Source organism: Microtus ochrogaster, chromosome 22, assembly GCF_000317375.1.
Source record: "Microtus ochrogaster isolate Prairie Vole_2 chromosome 22, MicOch1.0, whole genome shotgun sequence".
NCBI classification, from domain to species: Eukaryota; Metazoa; Chordata; class Mammalia; order Rodentia; family Cricetidae; genus Microtus; species Microtus ochrogaster.
Window position 1 is genome coordinate 7,494,091 of NC_022023.1, and position 25,542 is coordinate 7,519,632.

A 25,542-nucleotide genomic window follows, 5' to 3' on the forward strand; every position below is an offset into this window, starting at 1 on the left:
GTGTGTATGTCTGCAGGCCAGAAGAGGGCATCAGATCTCATTTCAGATGGTTGTGAGCCACCATGTGGTTGCTGGGAATTGAACTCAGGACCTTGGAAGAGCAGGCAATGCTCTTAACCACTGAGCCATCTCTCCAGTCCCCTTGGCATAGCTTTGATAGTGAACATCTTTCACATTCTTTGCAAGGGTTTTCAGATGGTATCTTCTAGTTGAAAGATACCCCAGTGTCACCAGGAACTCAGAAGCACACAGGCATGTTCTGACTTTCCTCGGCTCCTGATTTATATCCCTTCCCACCTCACTTCTCTTCCTCCCTCTGCCTCTAGTTCTATCTCCGTGTTTTCTGACTTTCCTCGGCTCCTGATTTATATCCCTTCCCACCTCACTTCTCTTCCTCCCCTCTGCCTCTAGCCCTATCTCCGTGTTTTCTCCTCTCTCTTTCTCTTCTGTCAATCTTGTGCCCACCACTGACGCAAGCGGGGCACAGGGAGTAGAGCACATTTTGTTCAACAAAAGATAAACAGGTTTTTATTTATGAGAACTTGGCACACTTACAACTCCTGGAGCTGTGATGTACTTTGTGCCAGCACTGCAACACCTTCCAAATTGCCAGAGAACCTCCTGTGCTGGATCAAGCATGTTTATGCTCCTCTGAATTCTGGGCACTTTGGGACGGTTCTGACTCACACGCTACTATCAGAAGAGTGAACTAAAACAGCCTCTGGTGAGACTTGTTCATTTTAGTTCATTCATGTAAGAGTCTGTGGTAGGAAAAAAGATGAAGATATTTTCAGGCATTTTCTTTCTGCCTGGTGGGATTTTGCTTAGATGGACCATAGCCTTGATCAGATAATTTAAAGTTCATTCCATTAACCTCATAGACATGGGTCTCTCACTTCACGTCATGTAGAGACTGAAGTGTCAGAGATAAATCTGTTTCCACCAGGCAATCACAAATTGTAAAGGCATGGGCACACAGTTACAATATAGCTGTTATTCACTGAGTAGAATCAGTGTAGAATGTTATGGGGACATCCAAGAGGATACAAAGGGTTGGGGCATCTTTTGACATTCCTAACAGTAGCAGAGGACTTCCAATGAGATAATGCCCAATCTGATTCAATCTGTTCATTGCAGATATAAAAAGTTTCTTTGTTGGAATCCAGGGTTGAAGGGAAGCTTAAGCTTGAAAACAGGGAAGAGTCCTGAAGGCAGAGACAAAATGCTCCAAAGGAAATGAGAACAGAAGAGATAGGACTGCGGTCCTCCAGGCAGGAGCATTATCTTTGCTTCTGCTCTCATGAAAGATGAAAGAAGTAACGCTTGTTCACATAGAATAAGTCTTCTCTCGTAGATCACACGGAGGCAAGGAGCTGAGAAGAGTAGGGCATAAATTTCAAAGCAGAGGTTTCTTTCTCATTGCCCCCTTTCTTTGCTACTACTAACAAGCACCCCCAAAGGAACCTGAAATGGCATTAGCAACTAGCCAAAGATTCATAGAATGAAAAGTGACTTATTTGCCAGATAAGTCCCTTGCTGTTCTGGGGATGCAGAGGATTGGTGAGCGCAGAGAGAAAGAAAACAAAAGAGAAGGAAGTCTTCCCTCAGCCTCCAGTCGTCATCTGAGCAAAGTCTTGTTTGGGTTTTTGAAGTTCTTTAAAAACTAGCTTAGTTTCTAGAAATGGTAATATTTTGTTCAGGAATGCAGCAAACCCAAAGCCGTGTTCTTCATAGGGGTTGGACTGAAGAAAGAGCAATTACTTTTCCTTTCAAGCTTATAGAAATATTGTGGGTGGCACTTTTCCCCCTCATTGTCTAAGGAAATTTAAACTTCTGACACATTCAGCAGCAAAATTAAGTGTCTGAGTAAGACATAAGAGTTCTAATTTCTTCCTCTCCGCTTCCATCGGTGTTTCCATCCATGACGGAACTGTATTAGCCACTCTGTAGCTAGTCTTCTTATTTAAAGAAATAGCTCCTCTCTGTCTAAATAAATTTTCTCAGTTTTATTTGTTACCAATTTTTCTTTGTCTCAGAAATAGAGTATATTGTCATGACAAAATAGTAAGCATTGTTTAATACCGATGCAGTTTTATTTAGACTTGACCGGGTATATGGTGACCCCTGGAAGAGTTTGCAGTTTCACGTTTGGCAAAGCCAACTGTACTCATACAGTATGTCCTGCTAAGTCCAAACTATTGGAATCCCTCTCAACACTGATGCATCTCTTCCCTCTTTTCTTTACTCCTAGAAGTATCGCTACCAAGATGAGGACGGGCCACACGATCATTCCTTACCTCGGCTAACTCATGAAGTAAGAGGGCCAGAACTGGTGCACGTATCGGAGAAGAACCTCTCGCAAATAGAAAATGTCCACGGATACGTCCTACAGTCTCATATCTCTCCCCTGAAGGTCAGTCATGTTGCTCTTTATACTTCATAGCTGGTGGTTTTCGTAGGTCCTGATGGTTAAAGGCAATTGTGTGGGCCTGATTCAGTGAGACTTTTAAAAACAGAATCGTGGCCACTGATTGTAAGGATGCTTTCCGTGGTTTGGAACGCGACCTGGTAATTCTGGGAAATATTTTTATTACCATTGTTTGGATGTCTGGAAAATCCTTTCAGTTGCTGAGAAAGGTCTAAGCAAAGATTCAAGAGTGAAAACCTGATAGGGAAAACAAACCAACCCTGTGAGCAGTAAAGTAAGGAAAAACACATCAGCATGCCACAGTTTGCTCAAACCCTTTCCTTCCGTCAGCACGTCTAGACCAAAATGAAACAAGGGAAGTAGATCTGTCCTAATCTCTCCTAATGACGCCTTTTTGCCTAAACGGAAATTGAAAACGTTTGAGAGTTGGCTCATCAACACCTTGATTTTATTCTAGGGAAAATGGTTTCCAAGGTGTCCCTTTGTTTGATATCGCACTTTCCTCGGCACTTTCTACCTTTAAACATTTTAATTATAAGCAATATTTGATTAGTGATATTTTGAGAAGAGGCAATTCAGTGAGAATAAGAATTTCCTGTGCTCCTTGGTTGCTGTTTTATCTATCGGCCTGAAGCTACTCGATTTTTGTACTTTTTGATTAAAATGTGTAAGCATTCAATAATTTTTTAAAAAGAAACCATGCTGTCTAATCCTTCAGTTACTAGCAAGATTTGTTTTATTATCAGATCACTGTTTTTTTTAAAAGTACTTCTTTGTATCAGTACCAAAATTCAAAAATAAAAACAAAACAAAAACAGCTATGAAAGTTGCACTAGAGAATGAGAAAAGGACTTCATGAGTAAAATTACTTGCTTGCAAGTGTGAGGACCTGAGTTCAAATGTCCAGAACCCACATAAAAGATTAACACATAGACAAAGGAATCCTGGCTCCGACTCCACCCTTTAGAAATGGAAAGTTAAGACTAGACAGTCCCTAGAAGTTTGGGGTTCCAGCTAGTTTGCAGGAAGGAAAGGATTGACACCCCAGGTTGTTCTCTGATTGCCAAATATACTATTGAACACACACACCCACGTTCACACACACACACACAATTTTTTAATTTTAATTGTTAAATGTTTTTGAAAGTAAATATAATTGCAGAAGTTTTCCTCTTTCTTTCCTTCCTCAAACCTCTCCCACATACCCTGCTTGCTCACTACTAAATTTGTGGCCTCTTTTTCTTTAAGGGTGCTCAGTTTATATAATATTATTTGTATGTATATAATTTCAGAAAGCATCAAGAAATAGCTAAACCCTGTCTCAAGCAAACTACCAGCCAACCAACCAACCAAACAAACAAACAAAAAAATGAGACTATACACTAATCAAACTAAAGGTAGTCTGGTTATGGTAGAATAGAATAAACTAAGCACTAATTACTGTGGGTTCTTAAATTAGGTCATTGTCTTCAGCATGTATATGATGGATAAGAAAAGGTCCAATAGGCTGGGGGGGCGGGGGGGCGCACGCCTTTAATCCCAGCACTCGGGAGGCAGAGGCAGGCAGATATCTGTGAGTTTGAGGCCAGCCTGGTCTACAAGAGCTAGTTCCAGGACAGGCTCCAAAGCTACAGAGAAACCCTGCTTTGAAAAAAGAAAGAAAGAAAGAAAGAAAGAAAGAAAGAAAGAAAGAAAGAAAGAATGAATAAGAAAGGTCCAATAAGTTTGTGTGATTTGGATGATTGTGTCCTCTGTTACACCATTCAACACTTCATTTGGGAAATATCTGTTGGGAAATCTTAAAAGTTTGCTTTTCTACAGGTTAATTTAGTGTGTGTGTGTGTGTGTGTGTGTGTGTGTGTGTGTGTGTTGTGTGTATGTTATGTGTGTGTGTTTCTTTATATTTTTCTATTGGCCCTTTATTCTTTCCATTACAGATATATTAGAATAGCTATCTGTAATTTCAATGATTTATTTTTAATTTCGAGTTGTTATTACTATATGGGTATTCAGTGTGAGGGGTGCACATGTGTGCCACAGTGTGCATGTGTGTGTGGAAGTCAGGGTAGTCAGCTCTTTCCTTTCACCTTCAGCTGGACTCTAAGGATCCAACTCAGGTCCCTGGCATAGGCAACACCTTTACCCACTGAGCTGTGTTAGCAGCCCAAGTTCAGTGGCTTTACACTGGGTTTCCTGTTCCTTGTAACTTCTCGTGTACTCCATATTCATCAAGTTTTACTAGTTTTAAGATTGTAGCATAATGGTGATTTTTACTGGTTTCCTCAAATCAGATTTTAAAGTAGCCGTGTATGAATAATAAGCTTTTCATATGAAATACCAAGGAGAGAAACAGCTTTTCTTCCCTGGTTAAAGCTACACGTTCAGGGTGAGTAGCCACCAAGATACTTGGAAAAGAAAGGTTTGCTCAGGACTCTTATTCTGAGGCCATGAGGTAGCTCTTGTGAGGCTAAGGTTTGCTTGCTTTGGGCGTCTTAGAGATATATACTAAGCAGGATGTGTTTTTTAGATGATCTTGGCAGAATAGATGGTAGCACTTTCCTCTGGCAGCAATGATAGCAAGAAATATATACCCTTTTTGAGACAATCATCCCTGTTTATGGAGTCCACTATTTTGTGTCATAATATGCCTGCCATGGCTGACTCCGGCCACTGACGTAAGCTAATGAAGATACGTCGAAAGAGAGGCACAGGAAGGAAGGGTTCACCTCCCAGCAGGGGTAGCTTCAGCCTAACCAGGCATGTCAAGTCCAAGATCATGCATTTCCACAGGAGTGGGACTAATTTTCTCATCAAGGTGGTAAGAAGTTGTTCTATTATCACAGGTCTAGTGTTTGGGTAACTGGTGTGCTGTTTTCACGCAAAGCAAACCTACTGAAATCAGAAAAATGTTAAGCACGTACAAATTCTCAATTGTACACATTGTGTTGTCAAACTTGGTGCTTCTTTTCCATCTGTCTAGTGTTCCTGTGTTGAACACTAGACAGAGACAAGAGGAAGGAGTCACAGCACACAAAGCCCCCAGAATTCTCCTGAGCAAACCAGGCAGCTCTCTGGTATTAATTGGGAATTTGCACATGGCATGTCAAAATCAGAGGATAAGATTGCTGCGTAACAGTTTAAATATCACACTGAGTGTTCTCTGACTCATGGGCTGACGAATCTTAACCTTACAGGTTTGGTATCATTTCTGTCCTTCTCCTATTGCCTAATGCCTCAGTCCCAAGATTCTTGCCTTTGCTGCTCACCAGCTGCCAGTGTGATAAACTAGCTTGCTTAGCTGGTTTTCATTAAAGTGCCTGGGCCGGTGTGAAGTACGGAGTTGGAAAGAAGCATGCAATTTAGCAACGAGATGAAGGGAATTTGTTTTCCTTGCCACAAGATGGGGATGCTTTTTTGTCAGATGCTATCTAGAATGCTCCATAAAAGAAACCAGCCCATAACCACAATAAAATAAAAAATAAATTGGCCTATAATAAGGCATGAGAAATTTTCTCTCCCCTTTATGTCTGTTTGGTAAGTGTAAACTAAGGGTCAGCCCCATGCATCAGGTTATGGACAGGCAAAGAACATGGATTTAAACATGCATATTACTGCCCTGGGAAGTTGAGTTCTAATTACTTTGCTAGTCATTCTTAGTCTGCAAACTCAGATCCCTTCATCTTAAACTCTGTGGACCTTTGGGTGCCAGGGTGCTTTGTACAGAGGATTTATTAGTGAGCAAGTGATGGAGAGAGGGTTTAATTTCTATTCAATTCTCCATTGCCTAATGTTTTCTGATACAGAATTCCATTGTCCTGCATTCCACATGTTCTCCTTTCTCCAATATCAACCTATCTGAAATCTGGCCATGTTCTAAAACCTGTGCTATCTCGTGATGAAAATTGATGGCATTTCCTAGGGCACATTAAAATTCCTGAGAGTCATCTTAGAATCAGCAGTCAGTGACTAGAAAACTGAAAGTTATCTTTTACAAATTGGTAGCAATTGTATTAGTTACACAATTGATCACCCTTCTAGCTTTTATTGAGACTAGAATGAAGGGTACTGGGAAACTTTCCTAGAATGTGGAGTTAGTGAGTTTGGAGGGAGAGCTATTCAAAGCGTTGGAGAATCTGTGGACAGTAGATAACTGGGCATTCTAGGGTAATTTCAATCTGAAAGAAGGTAGCATACACAAGCATCAAACATGGCTTACTTCTCTATCTTCTTCCTAGCATGGCCAGGGCTTTCTCATGGAGAGGCACAAACTGAGGATACTGGGAGACCTCTTCCTCACTCTTAGTTTGGAGCGCACTGTATTGGTCATCATAGCCTACAGCACACAGAGTGAATGTCTCTGGCACAGTTATAGTCTGGAAATGGGCTTAATTTTGTTATCCCATTTTTTGGGCAATATAGAGTTCTATCATTATTGTTTTAGTAAGGCATGGTAGTTGCTTTACACTGTACACATGTTTAGTTTCTGGATGTTAGTTTCTGCACTACATCTTCAGTTTACGTTGTCTGTTGATTGTAGCATTGCTGCTTTCCTTCCCTTCTTTCTCACCATTGGCATCGGCGAGGAAACTAGACTAGGTCTTCACACGTGCGTTTGGTAGAATCTCATTAGCAGCATATGGAAAATAAAAAAGATATATGTTTCAACGCATCTGCATGGCGAAACCTGTTAAGTAAGCATGAAATTTCTCAGAGCATTTTAATATAATATGCAATGCAACCTCTGAGATGGGGATATGGCTAGAGAAAAATATTTCCTAAATGCATTTGTTCATGGAACTTTTTCTTCTGAATTAAATTATGTCTTGGCTAGGCAGATATGACCCAGGAAAAACCGTAATAGACACATAGACTATCTAACACAAACAATGGGGAACGTGATATAAAGCTTCCCTCTGGCCCTGGGATTAAAGCAGCTATATTCAAATACATGTATTCTACTTTCTAGCTATCTGAGCAAACTTGAGTTTTAGCTTTGATAAGATTTAGTTTCTTTATATGTAAAAACGATATTGTGTTCATTCATATAATTCTTTGACATTTAAGAAAAATAATACAAACATTTTTACAATAATAAAGAAAAATAGAAAGATTCACTATTGTTTTCAAGACCTTATTATTTGTTAAATGTATGAATTCATAATACAGTAATATTATAAGCTAGAAATTAGGGGCAAATTCCTAGATTTTTATCTCTGTGCTGTAGTATCTGAGTATTCCCATCTTTGTCTACATCAGCACCTCATATCCTGGTTAATCCAGGTTTTGTCATTTTCATTCAGAATTTAGTGTGGTTATATAAACCACTATGGGGTTCAGAGCCAAACAAATATTCAGTCTGTGTAACTTTGGGTAAAATGCCCAACATTTCCAAGATGCTATTATCCTAGGCATTAAGAAAAAAATGTATGTATTGAGTCATTCCTCACACCATCTTTGGCTTCCTGAGGTATACTTTCTTCTATGTTATGCTGTGAGATACAAACACTCATCTTCTGGTTTCTTACATGATTTAGTTAGACTGCTGGGTTTGGAGTGACACATACACAATGCCTTGTTGTATGTCATGAAGTAGCAAAGAAGAGGTGTACTCCAAAGACCTAGAATTAACTTTTAATGTTCCCCCTCTGGCTGGATAGGAGGTGACTGTGATCAGAGAAAGAACTTTAGAGGGGATTTATAGAAGATAAGGAGTGAAGGTCAAAACTGCCCGTAAGTCCAGCAATTATATAACATGTCCAAGAATTCTGGGAACTGAAGGTACTTGGATGGGGAAGAGTGGTAAAATGCTAAGGACAAATTACAGGGAAGAAGGTGGGTGAGGGGCATGTCAGAAAGCAAGGGAGGTGGTGGACAGAGTTCAGAGAAGATTGGACTTTATCTTCTAAGTAATAAGGAGTGACTGCAACATTTATAATAGAAAGTGACACAGGCCTTCATGCAAATCACACATTTATCCGCTTGCTGTTGCAGGGTTGAGGAAAAACTGGAAAAGCAAGGGATCAGAATGAAGAGCATCTCAGAGAAAGTAAGGCGGATGAGCTCTGAGATGGAGTAGAGGCACCGAGCATGGAGGAGCAATGCATTTGACTGTTTAGGACAGAAATCATCAGGTCTCTGAGACGTATTAAATAGTGAAGGTAGAAGAGAGAAAGGAAGAGCTTAAATAGTGCTTTCATTTTTGGTAACTGCATAAAACAAATATATAGAGTGAATTAAATTGCCTTCTTAAGAAACTCACTGATAGAGCATCCGTCTAACATATATGAGGGCTGAGATGTGATTCCCGTTTCCCCATCCCCCACCAAAAAAAACAAAGAGGAAAAGAATGAAGAGTCTAATGGAGAAATAGAAATACACACATCTTCCCTGTAGCATAAGCTTTATGAGTTGGGTTACTCAGAAAAGGGATAAATACTGAGGGTTGAGAAACAGGCACCATTCACAGCACCCAGGACTGTGGGAAAAGGGAAGTAAGGATGTCAGAAAGCAGTAAGTCACATCACCATGTTTGCCTGGGAGTGATATTTCCAATTTTTAACGGAGGTTAAGTAATTCTAATAAAAGAGAGCCATGTACTCTTTACGTAAGAATATAACCTTCTGCCCAAGATTGTGTTGGTCGAGCAGTAGGTGCCTCATAAACAGCATAGTACGTGATAAATACTTTGTCCACAGGAAAGAAAAATGATCAGAAAACACCCAAAAGCTGCACTTGACCCCAGAAGTCATGAGGTCTTGACCTGCTGCTAAAAGCAGTGTTCATTTGTCCTTTCTAGATGTGGTATTTTTAGAAATACCAATGATTAGAAAAGAAATAAGCTGCTTCTTGCCATTTTACAGTATTAGCAAGTCTGGATAATATAAAACCTGTTCACTTCCACTTCTTGCCACTAGATGGCGGAAGCAGCTGAGCTGTTGCTGCAGGCATCTGGTCTGATGGGAAGAAGCTGAGCTTTGTGAGGCTAAATTGAAAAGAATGTAGTTAATAAAGACACCAGAAGGGTTTGGCAGAGGTGCGCATACTTGTGATAATGCGTTTTGTTCTGTGCCTAAGCCTGGTAAGAGGAGGTGGCTGAGTGGTACGTGGCCTAGAAAAATGCATACTCTCAGAACACAAAGCTCCTGGTTGGAATTCTAGACAAACAGAACCTATCTTGCCATGATTTTTCCCTTAATTGGAAAGGGCCACAGCGGTTTATCCTGAATATATTAATTCTTTAGTCCAGATGTTGAAATAAAAGAAAAAAAGTAGGAGAATAAGACCCGTCGTCGCCTCTCACCATTCAAGAATTGTCTCCAGGGCAGGGCTTCTCCACCTTCCTAATGCCGTGACCCTTTAATACAGTTCCTCATGTCGTACTGACTCCAACCATAACAGTATTTTCGCTGTTACTTCGTAACTGTAATTTTGCTACTGTTGTGAATCGTAATGTAAGTATCTGTGTTTTCCAATGATCTTAGGTGGCCTCATAAAAGGGTTCTTTGGCCCCAAAGGGTTCACAACCCATAGCATGAGAACCACTGATCTAGGGTCTAAAGAGAGTTAAATGGCTCTGTGGTTAATGCGCTTGCCTCACAGACAGGAGAACCTGAGTTTAATCAAAGTCAATCTACCTAATTGGTAAGATCTAGGATAGTGAGAAACCCTGCTTTAGAAGAGTTTTATGTTAGTCCTGAGGCTACCTGGCTTGCATATACTGGTGCAATATGCATTTGAAAGAGAAAACAATTATTAATAGAATGAAGCCCACATTGTATTTATTATGACTTTTGAAAGATGGACTAGAGGATAGTACTCAAGCCTCCTGCATTTTTCATCTATGAAATAGTAGCAATAGCAAATTTTAAGAAATTAGATTAATATATATGTACATATATACATGACACAATACTTTTTTAAAAAACAAAAGATTTTTAGACTAATCTTGGATGACTATTAATACAGGCCATGTATGGAAATGTCCCTGAAGAGTTAACTCATTTGTCCATATAACTTCTCACAAGACTAAACTCTCATTACTGCCAAGGCCTCTGTTATAACTAAGGAAAACAAATAAATGTACTAAAGTCCACAGAAGCTTCCCATGAATGAGAAACCTCTCCTGTTATTGGTGGTGATGCTGGTGTTATTGACGCTCTTAAGTTACCCACAATTCTTCGACCGTCTTCCCCATTAAATAATGAAGTAGTTGTGCCCTTTGAGTAAGGATGCTGCCAACTATTTCTCCTTTGCAAAGAACTCTTTAAATCATTCCAAACTAGCATGGTAGTTAAGTAAATAAATATCAAAACTGACTCCTAGCTAATCACAAAAGCAAAAGCATGTATAATTTGGATAGTAAAAGAGATTTAGAATCAACAGTTCCTGAGTTTCAGGCATGCCTTTGTTACCTGCTAGTGTGACCTATTATAACGATATTAATGTGTTCCTCTCTAGTACACAATAGGGCAGGATTACCTGTGGTAAAAAGCACTATAGTTCATAAACAAGAAGTAATATTTAGAGTCACCCTTCACTCTTAGCAAGTACCCAGTAAATTAAATTCTTTTTCCATGAAAAAAAACAGAAAATGCACATATGTGTGGAAAAATTGAAATATAATGTTATAAATTCTGAGCTGTAAATAGGTATCGATTATTGTCATCATATCCCAATCTTTGTGGATTTTATAGTATGACCTCATTTCAGGTAAGCAACAATGTCTATTCAAATAGTCATCTTTCCTATGCAAGTTGATTTTATTTTAGGCCAAATAAAGTATAGCCACTGAATTGTGGGCATAATCTGGGTTTTTAACAGTCCAAATAAGAATTTACTAAAGCATGAAGAAACATACTTTTTTGAAGCTCTAGGAGATATAAGGACATCTGTGTTATTATTCCTCCCTTATGGGTGAGGAAATGGAATACAGTATTCAGGAAGCTGTTCTGTGCTCACCGTTACTACTTGAGAGATGTTGGGCATGAATCCAGCTCGTGTGACAACAGAGTTCTCATTGTTAGATTGTTATGTTACCAGCAAATGAGTGTCTCCAGACAGAAGGAACAGTGAAAATAATTAAAGTCAGGCCTCTCCTAGGCCTTCTGACCCTTCAGCACTTGTCAGATAAATATACTGGGTAAATAGAGAGTAAAATAGTGAACATAATACATCATAAAGATGCTCGTGTCAGTGTGTAGATATATGCCGGATCATTTTGCCAAGGCATTTCTTTCTGTGAGGAGGAATGAGGGCATTGGAAGGCCCCTGCGCTGGCCCAACTTCCCCATGCTTAAGTGGCAACAGTGGTGACCAGAAGGAAAATATGTCCAGAGAAGGAAGTTCAAGGGTTCCTCAAAATCATATTCGCCAAGACTATCAGAGCCTGGATGTGGTCCCCTTCTAGGGGATGTCTCCTTCCACTGTCTGTGGTGGCTGCATTATTAATGATTAAATTATATAGAGCAGTGGTTTTCAGACTTCAATATGAATTTGAATCATGCCAGTGTCCCCTCTTACTGATTCTAGCCTGAGGCTCTATATTCTCAGACATCTCTCTGTGACTTCCACATAGACTTTGGAGAACTTTGAGCCCAAAAATCCATTTACTGAGTGATTGCCAGGGATGTGAGAAGCATTTAGTATGCACAATGAGAAACGATACAGTAAGTAAAAGCTCAGATCATATTCTGTGAAGAATTTAAATTCCATTAGGAACAACAATAGGATGGTGTAAATTATTTGGTTATCAGAAGCTATATAAGCTGAATAAATGCAAATAGCATTTCAGATGGCTGCTTTTGGTTTCCTTTGCAGGAATAGTCACAGAAAAACACATAATGTTATTTAAGAGAGAATGGATGGGAGCGGGGGTGTATATAATCAAGATACATGATGTAAAATCCTCAAAGGGTGAAAATAGTTTCTTAAAAGAAAAAATATTATATAGCATATAACACACACATATACACGCATACATACACGCAATACACACATTAGGGAAAAGGGAAATGACTTGTTCTGTCTCTCAAGGAAGGTGCCTGTATTTAGTGAGCTGATTTGATTTCCCAGGCTAGCTGACTCTTGCCAAAAGTGTTCTGAAGAAACAGAATTTGTTACTTGTGAATCGACTAATCCTTGAGTGTGTTAGGGCTTTTTGCCAGTTTTGGATTGTAGGTAAAGTCGAGACCACTTATGAAAGTCAGTTTGAAATAAGAACTGAACCCCAAAGAGATTTTCTATTTCCAACTCTTCATGGTATGCATGAAAGAGCTTATTTAATATAATAACTAGTTTTGGTGGCGGTCTAAGTTTCCACTGACTCTTAAGACACTTCTATGAGTAGTTTTTAATGACTAGTAAGCAACACAAAGCTTTTACAATAACTTTTCTAAAATGAGTATTAACTTCTCGCTGAAGAACACTGAAAGCTGAAGTGCTGCCACCGTCCAATCAACGGCAGTAGCGCCATCTACCAGCCCCTGGGGAATGTCTTCAGAGACCTCTCTGAATGCCTCAGGCGGCAGTTCTCTCTTTACGGTGCTCTCCAATAGATACGTAGTTAGGGTAAAGTTCAGCTTACAAACTCGGCACAATTAGGAATCAAAAACAACTAATAAAAATCGAGCAAACATCAAGTATTTGCTATAAAATACATTCTCAAGGCCACAGCAGCTTATCGGAATACAACCGTCAGCATCATTACTTTTGTGGCTTGGGGCCATTATTAAGTGGAATAATGGTTATTGGAACGAAGCGCTACAATTCTACGGCAGGCAGTCTGATAAATGTCTGCCGCGGACTGACTAAATGGGCGCATACCCATCGTGCAATGCTGATGTGGCTAATTCTCTTATATGCTTCCTTCTCCATGCAGGGAATTGCGGTGGGAGGAGATATTATGGGGAAGGATTGATGTCATAAGTGTGTCAGGTGGATAGTAATAAGACCAGTTCTACATGTATTCCCTGAGTGCAATAATAAGCACGCTTACAACAGCCATTCAAGTGAAGGAGACTGTTGCTCGCCAGCTTAAATCTTATGCTTAAAGTCCCCCTCACATCTTTACCAAACCCAGTGGTTGCTTTTGGCTCACTTCCTATTTCTGTATTGTCCATTTTCCTTTCATTTTCTCTTGCTCAGAATGACCCGTGAGAAGGCAGCTGCGGCATGGAGAGAGAGCGAGCTGAGGGAGGGGTGAGTGTGTGAGAGGCAGAGAGTCGCTGTCATCAGAATGTAGACGCACTAAAGGAAAGGTCATACCACCACCAAAGGGAGACTGTGTGGCTCTGCATGACTGCAGAGTGCAGCATTAGGATCTGAGAAGTTCCCTTCGGGGAGAGAGTTCTCCAGGAGAGGGAGAAATAAACTTAGCATGGGTTAAAGCCAGCTCAAATGTGAGGACAGAGGCTGGCATGAAGTTGTCCTTGGAGGATAGCCAGCTCAGGTGGACAAGATAAGTCTTGTCCTAAAATTGTATGAATCAAGAAAGTATTCTATGCATTTAATATAAACTTGGAAACCTCAAGTGCCAATGAGAAGAGCAGCAGAATCGCATACTTTTGTAAAAGAAAAATTTAATACTTTCACCAGAGATGGATCGGTTTGCCTCATTAAGGAGTGAACTTCCTGTAATGATTCCTCTTTGTATTCAGAGAGGAAGCAGAACATTCTGTGCCTCCTCTGGGGATTAGGGGTGTAGCTTTGTTGTTAATTTGGTAGCACATAAAGTAGCTTTGGTTTGATCCCCACAAGGTGGCACACACCCATAATACCAGCTCTTGTGAGGTGGAAGCAAGCGGACCAGAAGTCCAAGATCATCCTCAGCTACATAATGAGATCGGGTTCATCCTGGAATATATGGGAGCCTGGCTCATAGGGAGAGGTTGGGTTGTGGGGAGAAGGATGGAAAGAACGAGACAAAGGAAGAAATGAAAGAAGAAAAGGAGGGTGGAAGGGAGGGAGGAAGGCTCCAAAAACCAGGAAGCCTGCAACCTCAGTGGACTGTCATAGAGATGGTACAGGTGACAGGGTCTGGAACTATACTTTGAATGATTACAAGTTATTAGACCCTTGAGAAAATAAAAATTATGTTCTTTTTTTTCAAATAAAACTAACAATCCATACAAAAAAACTACACATAATTTCAGAAAGAAATGGATTATATGAAGCCTTTCATGGGCTCTAAGAACCATAGAGTTGAGGTGAAGAATATCTGGATGGATAAAAGTTCCCCTTCATCCCTGAGAATTTATGATTCTCATTTCTCTGGCTCAGACTTTTCGCCTGGTTAAGAAATCTTTGCCCTTCTCTAAGAGAAGCACTTTGTGAGTGTCAGAAAAATAAGAAACTACATTCCCATTTCTTTGTCTTTACAAAGCATGTCAGGCTCTACAACAGATCCGAACAGAAAAGACCCACAGGCTCGGGGCAGGTTCGGGGCAGAAGGCCAGCATGCACAGGCTCCTGAAGACTGCTTTCAGCAAGGCAGCACCTCCATGCCTGCTCCTCCTCTCTCTCTGTTTTTCATGTACGGTCCAAGACAATTGTTTCGCTTATTAGTTACTGTCTCAAGTCTTTCCAGTGATGCGAACCTAGAGCAATGAGTGCCCACATCTGTACTTTTCAAGTTCAGCTGTCTTAAGACTGGTTCCTTTATGTTGAATAAAAGTCTCACCCCAGCAGAGAACTGCTTTCCAATTACCCCCATCAACCTGCTAAAACTACCATGCAGTTTCCATAGGTTCCCGACACAGAGGATTTCCAATATTTGAAAAGGCTGCTCACAGAAAAACGTCAGTTATAAAGTGAGCACTAGATATTCATTCTTTCTTTGGGGTCACAGTGGTACACTTGAATCAGATTCATCTTTTCACTGTACCATTAAGATATTGACAGACTCCGAGTTGCTGGCTTTGAAATTTTGAGGCTTACCAGCTCATAACATTCCCCTTTCTGCTCCAGGGCAGGGAGACGTGATTATAAATCAAGCCGCAAAAGTGATGAATCGGATGTCTCCAACTCAATTAGCTTAATGTAGGTAGGAGGCTTTCCAGGTTCGGCAGCCTCTGTTTTACTCATCCTCCTAGCAGACGGTTACATAAAATGTGGCTGGGTACTCACGTCTGAGTCTCAGAGAAAGGCAGTTGGTATTTTTCACTTCGGCGTCCAGTATCGTCTTGTATTTCATGGCTTTGGGTTGGATCCAGAGCCACTGAGTGAAGTTCCTTAGGGTGATTTATGCGGTAGCCAGCGTTACCTTGTTACTTTCCTACCTTCTCCTGGTGCTAAGAAAGTAGTCTAGTAGAATTGCTCCTGTCACTGGGTGATTTAATTGGGGGGGGGGGAATCTAGCAATTTAAGTGGGGGAAGTTGGAACCAGTGCTGTTTCCCTGTCAAATAAATGTTCCACGTGAGATAGGTCCTCGAGAAGCAGATGACGACAGTTTGGAAAGCTCCAGACATGCCCTCCTCACCTCAGTAGTGAAATCTGTGCAAGGAACTGATTATGGAGTTCTTTGAGCCTTTTTTTTAAGTAAAAATCTATTGACACTCTGGGTATTGTTTATGTTGAAGAACGCATTTTGTATTTAAGCACATTTTGTGTGGACTGTTTAAATGTTTTTATGCTGCTCATGTTTCAGTACTCACAGCTGGGTATTTCTTCTGCTTCCCCCTCGTCGCTTACTCTCTCTCCCTTTCAGACCTCATCTGTCTTCCGTACTTCATCACTTTCATTGACTTACAAAGTTTTATGTCTTTAAGATTTATAACGTACTGCTGCCAAGGATAGTCACTTGTGGATTGACTAACTCCAGCTAATTAAAATGTGTATTAATTCTAATGATTACTATTTTCTCAGTGAGAATTCTTTCTAATTTACTTTCCTAGAAGTTTCCAATCATATAATATACTATTGTCTGCAATTGCTGTGTTATTTCGGGTATCTGTTAAACTTATTTCTATTGCATAAGTGTAATTTTGCCTCCCTTGGCCATCATCATCCCTACTTTGAGCCTCATCCCTAAACATCATGGATTCTGGTAACCGCATTTACACTCTCTGACTTGGCAACGGTGAAGTTTTCCAGAGTCTACATGTGAGATAAGCAGGTTTGTTCTTTTACTGTGTGGTTTATTTTAGCTATAAAAACATCTCTTGGGCTCATCGGTGTATCTGCAAATGGCAAAATGTCTTTCTTCTCAGTGGTCCATTGTGTTTACAATATATTATGTTTTTGTAATCTACACATGAATTGAAAGGCATTGGATTGATTTTATGCCCTATCTATTGTGAATAACACAGAAATATGTATTAATATGCAAACATATCTTGGATACTGTCTTAGTTAGGGATTTTATAGCTGTGAAGAGACACCATGACCACGCCAACTCTTATGAAGAAAATATTTAATTGTGCTAGCTTCCATACAGTGTAAAAGTTCAGTCATTTATCGTCACAATTGGTAGCATAGAGCCATTCAGGCAGACATGGTTCTGAAGCCAAGAGCACTACATGTTGCTGGCAACATGGAAGTCAACGGAGACAATGGACAGTATCCTTTGCATAGGAAACCTCAAAGCCCGCCTCCACAGTGACATGCTTCCCCCAACAAGGCCATGCCCACTCCAACAAAGCCACACCTCCTGATAGTGCAACTCCCTATGAGATTATGGAGGCAAATTACATTCAAACTATAACAGATATACTGATTTTCTTTGGACAAAAAATTCAGAGTGGGTTTGGAGTACCATTTAGTAGGTGTAGATTTTATTGGTTGAGGACCCTTCAAACTGTTTCCCACATGCAAAGGTTCTGTTTCCTACACATGTGCACCAGTGTTTGTCCTTTATCTTAGTTCCATCTATGCTGGGGAATGAACTCAGGCCCTGGTACATATTAAGAAGGAATCCGTCACTGAGTGAAATCACCATTTCTGTCCAACACTTTGATGATAGCTCGGCTTTTTCTAAATGGTGAGAGATAGTAGCTTATCCTGATTTTGATTTACATTCATCTAATGATTAGTTAATTTTCATATTTTATATACATTTGTTGGCCATTTGTAGGTGCTCTGTTGAGAAATGCCTTCTGAAGTATATTCTCATTTTTAAAAATGAGCTTCTTAGTCACACTGGCAAAGAATTCCTTATAGATTTTAGATAGTAAGTCCTCAAAATAATGTTTGCATTATTTTTAAGGCCCAGGTTTTCTCTTGGCCCTACTGATTGTTTCTCTTGTGAGGAAACTTTTAGAATGGTATGACTGCATTTGCATAGCTTAGTTTTGTTTCCTTCGTCTATTGGATCATATCAAAATATACATAAATATAAGACACCTTTAACCAAGGAAAGTTTCACAAAGCTGTCTGTGGGGATGTGGTTCTTGAAGTAATTTTATAGTTTTAGGTCTTTATCCACATAGAGTTGAGTTTTCTAGATGGATTTATAATAAGGGTCAAAGTTTATTCTTTTGCAACTTGATAACTGTATTTCCCAGTACTGTCTTTGAAGACTCTCCTTTCCTCATTGTGAGTTAATGGCACCTTTTACAAACATCCTTTGGTTATGATTGTATAGATTTGTTTCTGGGCTCCTTGCTCTGCTCCCCAGGCCTGGATGTGTTTTCATGCCAGAACCTGTGCTCTTTCAGCTCCTGTGCTGAACTGTGCAGGTACTGTGAGATCAGGAAGCATGCGTCCTTCTGTTTTGCTCTTTTCTCAAGAGCTTTTTTGTGATGCTCATTTGGAAAGAAATTGTATTGTGTCTGTAGACCATTTTTTTTTTTTGCAGAAAGTTCATCTTCACAATAGAATATTTTTGGGTTCTATAAACGCTGAAAAACTTTTCATTCACTCATGTTTCTTCGAGTTTCTTTTATCAAATCTTCTACGATTTTTTTTTAAAGTAAAAATCCCTCACCTTATTGAGTAAATGTATTCCTAAGTATTTTGTTTTGTACCTGTGATTCGTGGGATATTTTTTTGAGATTGCTTATCAGATAACCCACTGCTATATAGATAAGCAGATATACAGATACACTGTGGATTTCCATAGCACTGAAGTGAGTTGGAATCCCAGGGTTGCTGAAGCCCAGAGGTAGGATCAATCCTGAAGCCCTTAAAGCCTTATCTGTGTGGTCTCAGCTTATCAAGAACAGTTTAATAGGTTGAGGCCAGTTATCAGTCTGGAGCATTAGACAGCGAGTCTGTGTTCTGCTGTTGGGAAACTGGGGAGTCCATAGCAAAGGCCTGTGCACTTTTCCTTTTCTTTCCCACAAGAAATGCTATCTCTTTCTGTGATGAGTTGTCTGGGGTCATGGGAATGATGCCACAAAACTGTCCTGCGTTCTCTGCAAAGCTTCTCTTCTTATTGGACCACAGGGAAGTACTGTGCCCTCTTCTTGGGTTTTTGATTCGTGTAGGGTTGGCTTTCATATGGGAACAGTTGTTTCAACTGATGTTTCTTTTCATAGGGGACAGTAACTACAGACCCCTACTCTGCTATCTTCTTCTGCCCCTAGCACTTGCACACTAATAGATAAGGCTGAGGACTTTAAGATGGAATAAAATTGGTTCAGCCCAAGCTTTTCCATGTCTACTCCAGGCAGGTCATTGGTCTCTCTTGACTTACCCTTTCCATGTGTCCAATCATTGACTTCATAGATTGTTTTTGACACAGCTTGCATTTAATTTCACATTCATAAGGACAGTCAAGACTAGAACATCTTTCTTCTCAGCAATTCAATGCATTTGGAAATTATAGACCAATTTTACTCAAGGATATAGCTATAAAAGCTTTGTGAAATCACGAACATAAATGTAACAGTAAGCAGGCCAAGCTGGTTATACTAACATATTTTGTAATAATTCTGAAACAAATAGAGACTATGAATATGAGAGATAGCAAAGGAGTAGGGTAATATATGGGAAGGGTCAGAGGAAGAAAAGGAAAAGGGGAAAAAGGAAATTATATTTTAATTTGAAAACAACTTAAAAAAGAAGAAGCAGTTTGGTTATTTCATTGTGTTCAGCACCAAAGAAGCACAATGAGACTCTCCATTAATTACAATATTATCAGGGTCATTGTTGATGTTAGGATGCAAATGAAGAGTGGACTATGTGCTTCACAATATTTTGGATGGTTAATGCACCACATGATACTTTAATTGTCACTGTGTAAGTACCACAATTGAATCACTCATTGAAGATTTATTTGAGCCCTAAGTGTATTGTATAGTTTTGGTATTCACATTAGTTTATCATAGTTTCTGAAGGAAGGAGTCATTCAGCATATGGTCCAACAAAATGATACATTTGTGTTGAATTAAATATAAGTTGAATTTCCAATGAATATTATTCATGTATTTGTCCATCTTATTTAATTTCTCATATATCAGGCTTATAGAAAGAGAACATTTTTGCTTAAAAATGCATTATTATCAAACTGGTTGTAGCAATAATTCATGGCTGTAATCCCAGCACTTGAGAAGCCAAAGCAAGGGGATCACTGGCTGACGAGAGCTAATTGGCCAAAACCTGTCTCAAAATAAAATAAAAAAGCAAGAACTAAGGGTTTACATAGCTGAATAGAGGGGCACTTCTTATACAGGATGTCCTGTGTTCTATTTTATGGACTGCAGGGAAAAAATAAAAACAGGAAAAAGGAAAGGAAAAAGAAGAAAGAAAGAAAGAAAGAAAGAAAGAAAGAAAGAAAGAAAGAAAGAAAGACAAAAGGAAGAAAGGAGGAAGGCTGGAGAGATAACTCAGCATTTAAGAGTACACAAGTTCAATTCCCATTGGGTGTGTTACAAACATCTTTAATGACAGTTGTACGGGATCATGATGCCAGTTGAATCTGCAGACACGTACATGCATGTGAGCATGCATGCAGCACACCACACCACACACACACACACAAAATACACACACTTTAATAAAATAATAAAGCCATCTTTTCACAATCTAGCAAGGAACTTGTTTAACAAGTTTCAATTTTTCTAGAATACGCCATCTTGTCCACTTAATGTGTTAAATTGTTTTTAACCAGTTTTCCTTATCCAGAAGACATATTCTAAGAAACACATATGTTTTCTGTTTCTAGAGTCCAGTTAGAATTCTCTTAGACACAGAATTTGATGATGAGGGGAAGAAACGTTCCATCCCAGTAAATTCTTTCCACTTCTACAATCTTTACCACTTTCAGTGGGGACTTTCCAAATGAATTAGTTAAATGTCTCCCATTCTAAGAGTTCTCATATATCCAAATTTTTGTCAATTTGTAATCAATATTATGAGGACTCTTTATTATTCTATAATAATTAGTTAAATGTCAATAAAACTCTTATTTTGAGGGGTAGGTAGGAAAGAATGAAGACAACCTAATGTCTTTCTGAAATGAGTGAGTGCTTAATTCCTTTAATATCATGAACAAGAACAGCTGGAATTTAAAAAGTACCCAAATGTTCCAATCTACACGTTACCTATATTTGAAAGTAATTCTTCAGAATGGTTCTCTGAGTTTAGTATTGTTTCAGTCCATCTTACAGATGAGTAAACAAAGACTTGAACCATATCATCTCTTTATAGTTAGATTACCAGGTTCTTTTAATAAATTTTAAATCGTCATACCTGTTTCACACAAACCCTTAGCAATATCTTAAGACACAGGAAGCATCCTACTATCACTAGGCCATGCTTTTATTTTATTTCATTTTACTTTGAAATGGGAACCAGAGATTTAGCCCACACTGGCCATAAACTTGTTATCATCTTGCTTAGTAATAAAAACTCTTAAGAATTTCTGATTCTTATATTTATTGATAGCACATTGAAAGGATATTATTTATGAATAATATATTTTACTAATATGAAATGTAAAGAGTAAAATACTTCTTTTTATGAATATGGTCAATATGACTTTGAGAATTCTTGGATATCACAAAATACATTTTTAGGTTCAAGTCTGGCTTGATAAGAGACACATCAAATAGTAGTTTTTCCTTTCATGGTCAGCACAGATATAAACATTTTGGACTTCCACAGTGGCATCATTGCCTTATACAAGACACCACTTCTAATTATTGTTTGATTAACAAAATAAATAAATGAGTCCCAAACTGAACTGCTTGTTTTACATTACGACATTTATTATTGGTAGTATGCAGATGTTAGCCATGTATGCATTGAGGAAAGCAATCCTAATGAAGACACCAGTTATTGCAAAGTTATTGTGTCTGAGTTTTGCCTACTACAGTCATAGAACAGAAAGGTGGTATAGCAGTTGAACAGTCTCTGGGATAGCAGAAAGTGAAGACAGAGTGGTACCAAGGAGCTTAAGGTAGGTAGGCAATCAGTTTCCATGCATTTTATAGACTGGAGTGGATATGATTTCATAATGAGATGAGAAGCCAGTGGAGGATTGTAAATATCAGAGTAAGATATTGTAATCTATCATTTGAAAATGTTTATTTGGCTGCTCTATAGAGAATAGGCTATTTGTGTCTATATAACAGACATCAAATTTTGTCACTTTGTGTGCTCAGCATAAACTGGAGTAGAAGAAGCATAACCTAATCACGCTTCATATTTATAGATATGAGATTGTTTTATAAATTAAATTGCCTTCAAAATCTCCAGCCAAATATTAGGGCCCTTTATCTTTTTCCAATCATTTGAGTAAATTTTACTTAAGGTAGTTAAATAAAAATATAGTTGCTTCTAATAAAAGAGAAATATGGCTTTAGTTTCACAACAGGGATTGTGAAAATTCAAAGCACACTGATTTATTAAAATTAATTCATATATGTCTTAGAAAACATTTTAAGATCACATGACTTCTTTGGAATTCTTCCCTTGATGAAAAATTAATGTTTCCTAGGATAGACTATTAGATTCTCTTTGATTTCAGTTTAAAAAAAATGATAGAAGAATCAAGAAATTTACAGACACCTTACAATGTCAAGGAGGAAGATGGTTGTCCCAGCAGGATCCTACACTTCCACTCCATAGCATTCATTACCAAACTAGATAAAAACATGGATTCAACATGGCAGATGTACATCCCAAACTGATCATGTTCAGTCTATTGACTAATGCCATCATAAATGATATATCAATTCCTAGTTTGTATACTCTTTAGAGCCTCCATTGCATCTCCTCAAATTTATACTACCTATCTTCTTGGCATTTTCACAGTACTAGATATTGGCTCCTATTTTAATATTTTTCAGCTGCATTATTAATGATTTTTCTACCTCATTCGCCTAGCAGACTGTGAGCTACTTGAAAGTAGGAGGTGTGTCTTCTGTGTAAGACAATGGTACTGTGATGATGAACACGGAAGATGGGTTGCATGGATACGATGTGAGTGGCAGAAAACAAAGAAACCACAAGCTAGTGACTACCCTGAAATGAATGCTAAATCTTCCAAGAACAAAGAAAGCTTCCTTGGCTACTCAGCTCAACTCTCCTGTAGAAATGTCTATTTGAGAAGCCAGATTACCATCTAAAGTATTTGAGAATGAACAAGAATTAATTGCAGGTCAGTGGAATGACATGAGCCACTCATGCCTTAATGTCACCATTGGCTGCAGTAAGGGAGGTTGCATTGGCAGACAGGACAGAATGATTACCTATCTTATGGATGCAAATCAGGAATACGAAGTGAGTCCTTGCTTGTCTAAGATCAAGGTGGAAAGGCTTGGAGGAAATTGGTCCCGTTGCCTTTTCTAGCTTCAAAGGAAAGGCTCCTGCATCATTTCTTGTTTGCTGGACAACTTTACTCTTCTTCTCCAGCCAGAAGTAGATGAATTTAATCTGTCTTTTGAAACAGAGAATTTTGCAATTCCTCTCTGACTCTACTTCTGTCCTAAGTCCTTACTGACTCTCCAAAAAACTCCTATGATTGTGATGGGCCCAGAATGATCCAGAAAAACATCTCAAACAAGTATTCCTAATCCAACCACATCTGCAATTTACTCCTACCATGGAAGGTGGCATAATTACACATTTCAGAAATTGGAATGTGGCCAGTTGGGAGAACATTATCTTGCCTTGCATAGCTTTAACAGCCCTTTTGTAAATATTAAGTCAAGATTATGGGATCGGTACACACTTTATTGTTTTCTACCTATATTACAATCTGGAAAATATGACCAGAAACTACTTTCTTCCTCAAATTACCATATTTAAACACAGGCTGTAATCTATGCAAGAATGTAACCTATGGCCTCCATCACTAGCCGTTCCGGGCTGTTTTGCCTCATGTCTGAAGAAAACTCACATTTTTCTGTACTACTACCAATATTAAGTTGTGGTAAAATAATGATTAATGTGCATTTATTAGTGAGCATAGGAAAGCATTCTAGGAACATTTAATGCTAATTATAGCCTGCAATAATTTTGCAAGGCAGATGTTGTCATTTGTTTGGAAAATTAGGGTTCTGACATTGAGTAAAAATTAAACACTTGCTCAGAGCTTTCTAGCTACTAATTGTTCTAACTATAATTCAAATTAAGTGTTTATGATTCAACCTTCAGCACTTTGACTGGTTTTGAAGTCTTAAATACATTATTAGCCTTACCGAGCTTCAGGCTGCATAGCTTCAAAACAGTACCTCTATTGTGCCATTTTAATAAACTCATGCAAGATATCAAATACAGTATGTATATGTGTTTTTACAGCGATAGATAGACAGCTATATCATAGGATCTCTAAATGGTGATTTTAATTTTATATTTGCATTTTCAGTTTTACTGATAGCATGCAGCAAGCTTCAGGGAATGAATTCATTCAAGGGAATGAATGTTCCCTTGATTTATGAGCAACAAAGCAGGTACAATTCACTATCCTTACAGCCAATGCACAGAAAACAGTCACAAAGAAAGATTCGCACACACAGAGCTGAGTGTGGTAGTGCCCACTTTCAATCCCAGCACTGAGGAGGCTGAGGTAAAATAATTATGACGTTGATACCCTCTTGAACTATGTCATAAGACTCCTTAATTTTAAGACACCCAACAGAGTTAGTTCCGGATCCACATATGACAGATTCAGAGCAAAGTTTCCTGAAACTAAGTCCTGGTTCCTATCTCCAGGTATTATTTCCTAATTCAACCTCAGAGAACCGAAAAGACTGAAGGTCAAGCATGCGATCTTGATATCCCTGATATCGAAGTGTTTGATGGAAGAACTCAGTTTAAACTCTTCTTCAAATGGCTTATTTCCTCGGCTTAAGAATTATAGAATGTGGACCTTCACCTGTGGGTGTTGCTGCTCACACCAGTGCATAGGCCATTTGTCACATGAAGCCCACACCCTCAGCCTCCCCTCATCATTTAGGGAATCCTTTGGGTCATCAATTTAAGTCCTAGTGAGAAGCAGTGTTCTGGGAAGATTTCAGGATTACAAAACAGATTTGCAAGAGGTTGGTTTGAAACCCTGGAAAAATACTGCAGAGGTCCTTTCTAATTAATTCAATTTGGGTTTTAAGGGAAAAAAAACTGTAAAGATTAAAAAGAATGTTGGCAATTATGTCCACACAATCTCAGGTTTTTCTCTTTGAAGTGCAGCTTAAATTGTGTCTTTGATAAATAAATAATGAGGTTTCATTTGCTGAGCTAAAATATCTAGTCATAACAGTGTTTGATAATAAAAAAGGATTTCATTAATAATTGAGAATTAATAATGCCCACAATAGGCTCTAATTAGCTAAACATTTAGTTGTGAGGCAGCGTTTGGTATTGTAAATTTACCTAATCATGTCTGTCATTTTCTTGATGGAAAGAAATACTTCGTAATAGCTCCCGTTCCCTCTGCAAAGGTAGTGTGGTAGAGAGATGAGGGCTTCAATGGCAATTGCATGAGTTAAAATGAGCTCTACTGTGCATGCACACCTAAGCCTCAGTTTCCCTGTGTAAGAGTGATGCAGGGCTCTTAGTTTATCTACTCAGTAAGTTAAACAATACGGAGAGAGCACAGAGTCGCTTCTTTTTTTTTTTAAAGATATTTATTTATTATGTATACAATGTTCTTTCTGTGTATATGCCTGCAGGCCAGAAGAGGGCACCAGACCTCATTACAGATGGTTGTGAGCCACCATGTGGTTGCCGGGAA

At 38.8% G+C, this 25,542-nt stretch overlaps 1 protein-coding gene across 7 annotated transcripts in view; it reads left to right on the top strand.

Moving 5' to 3' along the window:
* Dlg2 (discs large MAGUK scaffold protein 2) overlaps positions 1–25,542 on the top strand; it is a 1,686,730-nt gene that overhangs the window by 778,052 nt on the left and 883,136 nt on the right. For 5 of the 7 annotated variants that reach the window (XM_026784310.1, XM_026784311.1, XM_026784312.1 and 2 more), the window contains one exon: positions 2,252–2,413. In XM_026784310.1, coding sequence (XP_026640111.1) covers positions 2,252–2,413 — 162 coding nt within the window. The remainder of the gene's footprint in view (positions 1–2,251; positions 2,414–25,542) is intronic. The other 2 variants (XM_026784314.1, XM_026784316.1) reach the window with 1 other exon arrangement.